This window comes from Equus przewalskii, chromosome 3 (genome assembly GCF_037783145.1).
Source record: "Equus przewalskii isolate Varuska chromosome 3, EquPr2, whole genome shotgun sequence".
Taxonomy (NCBI): Eukaryota; Metazoa; Chordata; class Mammalia; order Perissodactyla; family Equidae; genus Equus; species Equus przewalskii.
The window spans coordinates 43,088,504-43,092,711 of record NC_091833.1 but is presented as its reverse complement, the minus strand read 5'-3'; the positions used below and the strand labels follow the sequence as shown (position 1 = coordinate 43,092,711).

At 55.6% G+C, this 4,208-nt stretch overlaps 1 protein-coding gene across 4 annotated transcripts in view; it reads right to left on the bottom strand.

Moving 5' to 3' along the window:
- Positions 1-3,199, bottom strand: part of UNC5C (unc-5 netrin receptor C) — a 357,794-nt gene extending 354,595 nt beyond the window's left edge. For 2 of the 4 annotated variants that reach the window (XM_008529402.2, XM_070614239.1), the window contains exon 1: positions 1,894-3,199. In XM_008529402.2, coding sequence (XP_008527624.2) covers positions 1,894-2,017 — 124 coding nt within the window. In that variant the 5' untranslated portion in view covers positions 2,018-3,199. The remainder of the gene's footprint in view (positions 1-1,893) is intronic. The other 2 variants (XM_008529401.2, XM_070614238.1) reach the window with 1 other exon arrangement.
- Positions 3,200-4,208: the final 1,009 nt, after the last annotated feature.

Here is a 4,208-nt window from a genome sequence, read left to right as displayed (position 1 = left end):
TGTTTGATTATCTTTATTGATCCTTTTTCCTACCCAGTCTTTCTAATTTGGCTGTAGTAAGCTCTCGGCAGAGATCCTGTCTCCTGTTTGCCATCTTTGGGGACTTTAACTTGTCCTTTTCCCAAAGAGTTCTCTCACCCCATCCCCCTCGACTCCCCACTCCCACCCCATGGCTTAGCCCTTTGTGTGCCCAGTAACAGCAGGCGAATTCCACAGGGAGTCACGCGGTTGATTCCACAACTATTCATCAGGTTGCTCACTTAAACTTCCAAACAGCCTCCTCTAAGCACCCTTGGCTGCAGCCCCGAGAGCTTCTCGATTTCAGGAGACCTACAAGTTCATACGCTTCTCAATGGAGATTCCTTTATAAAATGGACAGATGAGCTCTGGAAGTATGCATAAGAAAACCAGGGCAGGACCTTGGGGATGGGAGGCATCTGGCAGGAAGGGAAGGAAGGATTTATGAGCGTGGCCACTTAGCGAGGCAGCAGGAAAATTTACTCCCGAAGTAGCTATTGCTAATTCACAAAGCCTTGCTAATCACTTACCTCCCCACCCGGACCACACTCGCCTCCGCCCAGCGCCCCCTCCACCTCCAACGCCCTTGCCCCCAGAGCCTTCGCAGAGCAGAGGCAATGCTGTCGGGGATCTCCACTGTCTGAGCCCGGGGAGTTGAGGCTACCGCCGCGCCTCCACTGCTCTCCAAATTTGGAAAGAAGTGTAACCGAGATGATGGGATCTCCGGATTACCACCTAACGCTGCATAGGCTCCCTCCACCCCCACCCCACCCCAAAGAAAAGTTGAGCTGCCTCCTCTGAGCCAGCGACCACCACAGAACGGGGCGAAAAGACCCAGGTGGGCGCTGGGCATGGTCAGAAGATTGGAGGCCCAGGTGACCCGAGAGAGACCCCGGGGGCGCAGCGTAGGCTCCTTCCTCTCCATCTCCTTTCCACGCAGCTTCCCCAGCGCGGAAGGCTGCGAGCTGCCGCTACCACTTCAAACTCGGCAGACAGGAGGCAGCTAGGAGAACTGCCCCCATGCCTCTCCTCCTGCCTTACCCACCCTAACTCCAGGCCGCTCTTCTCCCCCTGCAGGGTTTGCCCAGGGCCGCGGACACTCATTTTAAAGCTTAGACGCATTAAATTAAAATGTCAGAGTTATAAACTGACTGGTTACCGCGGGGAGTTTCAGATTTGGTTTGAACAACCAGTCCGTTTCCCCCAAGCTCTGGGGGTGTAAGTTTCTCCGTCGCCTGATGGGAGGGAGACGCGCGGCGGGTAAGCGTGCAGGCGCGCGCACCCCCCGGGGCCTGCGGCAGGCTGTGTCGCGGGTCCGGGCGCGCTGTGCTATCTCCACAGAGCCCCGAGCGGCAGCCGAGGGGACCGGCGCCTGTGGGTCCTCGGCCGTTATGGACACATTTCCTTAGCTGTGCGCCCTTCGACGTCGGGCGTGCTCAGAGACTTACTGAAGATCCCGCAACGCCAGACGTGGCACAGCGCGGGGAGCCTCTGCGCATCAGGATGCATCTATGGCATGCCACACAGCCACCCGCACCGAGAGTCTCTCCAAACCTCAGTGTGTACAATATGCAACAACGTGTGTGTGTGGAGCAGAAAGTGCAAAAGACAGTCAAGGCGCCCACATGCCCAGAGACAGATGCGCGTCCACACCCTGTGCGTCCCTGGTCCATCCGTGCCCATCTCGGAAGATAGATTAAAAATAATAATAACCAAAGCTTCTTGACTAGTTGGGAAAGTAGAATTTAAAGTGATTTCCAGTTGAGAGCAACGAGGCGGATTAAGGAAGCCAGGAGAACGGGGGAGGAGGAGAGGAAGAAGGAGGGAAGGAAGAAGCGAAGGGAGGTGGCCGCGGAGCTCGGCGGACCCCCTTACCTTGAGCGGCCGAGCCGGTGCCGCTGGCGCTGAGAAGGGCCAGGGCAGGTAGCACGAGCATTTGCAGCACGTATCCCAGTCCCAGTCCGCAGCGGGCCGCTGTCGCCCGCAGACCTTTCCTCATCGTCGACAGAGGTGTGCCGAGGGGAGCCACACAGACGCGCAAACAGCGGAGAGCCCCACCGGGCGGCAGCTGAATCCGCGCAGCGCGAAGCAGTTCGAAGAAATAAAGATAACCAAGCGCCACACTCCACTTTCTCCAAGGGCAGGGGCCAAAAGGGGGTGGAGAGGAGACGCTGAGGAGGAGTTTGGAGGTCCCTCTTTCCCTGTGCCTTCTAACTGGCGGCTCCGCGAGCGGCTGCTCTGCCCCCACTTGGGAAGTCCGGGAGGCGCAAGGCGGCCACCGCGCCGCTCCCCCAGCAGCAAGAGCAGCCGCAGCTCCGCCGCGCGCCGAGCCTGGACTGCTCTCAGGGTCCCCTCGCCCGTGCCGAACGTTCACAGGCCCGAGGGTGGGGGGTGCTGAGAGGGGAGTGGGAGGCGGAGGGAGGGAGGGAGTTGGGCACAGTGAGGCGATCCCGTCTCCAATCTCAGTGTTCTCACACCAGCGGAGAAACGGCCCGGCTGCTGCTGCTGGGTGGCCAAGAAGGGTCACCTCTTAGTGTGGGGCGCACGGGTGCGCGAAGCTGCTCGCCGAGGAGGCTGGAGGGCGCAGCCCAACTCCACTGGGGGCTAAGCGGCGGCGGGAGCGCGCCCGCCCGCGTTATGTAAGCCGGGATTGGAGGGAGCTGCGCGCCCGGCGCCGGAGGTGGAGACCGGCTGGTGGTTTAGCCGCGGAAGCCCAGCCGAGAGAGACCAGAGGGAGGAGGCGGCTTCGGAGGGTGGGAACGCGCCTGCCTCCCGCCGTGCGCCAGACTCCGACTCCGAGAGCGCAGCGGGCGCGCCCCGAGCCACTTGGCTGTGTCCAGTGGAGCTCAACCTGCTGCCTGCCAGCTTCTCCACGGCGCCCGCAAAGCCTGAGCCAGACTCCCTGGGACTGGACTTGCTCCACGACTTCGGGTCTTGCGATTGATTAAGCTGGGTGCGGCTCGAGCTGAAGTCCTGCGTGGGGAGGAAGAAGGCATGAAGCTTGTACAGTGCCCCAATCGGCTGCAGTTCTGGGGTTGTCAGCGCCACTCAGACTGCTTTATGCTCTGGGCGCCTATGATCTCTCTGTAGTGGAACAGAAACTAAAAGCTCAAGGAAAACTCATTCTTCAACAGAGCTTTATTTGCGTGCATCTTGGTGGCTGGCAAGGCTGAGTATGTACAGGGTGATGAGATAATACTGGGAGAAACTCCTACAAACAATGCACAACAAAATTTGTAGAGACTCGCTTAAAGTGATGGTGGAACCTACGACATGTTTTCCAAATTGCTAACAGTGTGTGTAAGGACTCAAACTGCTATGAATTTTTACCTTTTTTCAGGAAAGAAGTGTCTGGGTAGCTAGGTTGTGGATGCCTGTTGTAATGATGAGGGAGGAATGTAAGAATGGATGGGTAAAATAAGGGAATGCTAGACAAAAGGAAAGTGGATGGATTAAAAGGGCAGTAATACACTCTGGCACAGCTAACAAACTGGGAAGAAGAAAACCACTTCCCAAGATTAGTACATTTCCGAACTAATAACAAAAAATATATTAGGGAAATTTTAAGCTCTTGGTGCCAAGGGGACGCTGTGTAAACACCCACATGGGCAGGAAGCTTGCGGCTAATCTTGGCTGTGGTCATCACTCACTCTGTTATCCTGGACAGGTCAGGTAAACTGCATGTCTCAGTTTCTTCATCTGTGAAATATTTGATTAGATGGTTTCAAAGTTCTTTTCAGTTCTAACATTCCATAATTCTTCCTCCCAGCTCCATGCAAACCTTTGGCCAGTAAGACCTGTCTTAGATGAGTCTGATGGATCTGAAAATGTCACACTTGGTGAAGACATTGACAAATCTGGCCATTTCTTATTTCTATGGAGGCACTGCCTGCCACGCTAATATCTCTTCTTCACCCTCTTCAGCTTCCCCATACCAAGATATGGGGATATTTTGGTAAGAGAGTAGGTTCCTGCGCCAGACTGTCTGGGTTCAGTCCTCAGCATTTCTTATTACTAGTTGACAGATATTGAACGATAAAGCTAGGTGCCTCAGTTTCCTAATCTGTAAGAGGGATCTAGTGGCAGTAACTATCTAATAGGGTTTTGTGAGAAGTAAATGAGTTAAACTGAAATGAAGTGAGTGACACAAAATTGTTAGCTGCTGTGCTTACCATTGATGCAAGATTCCC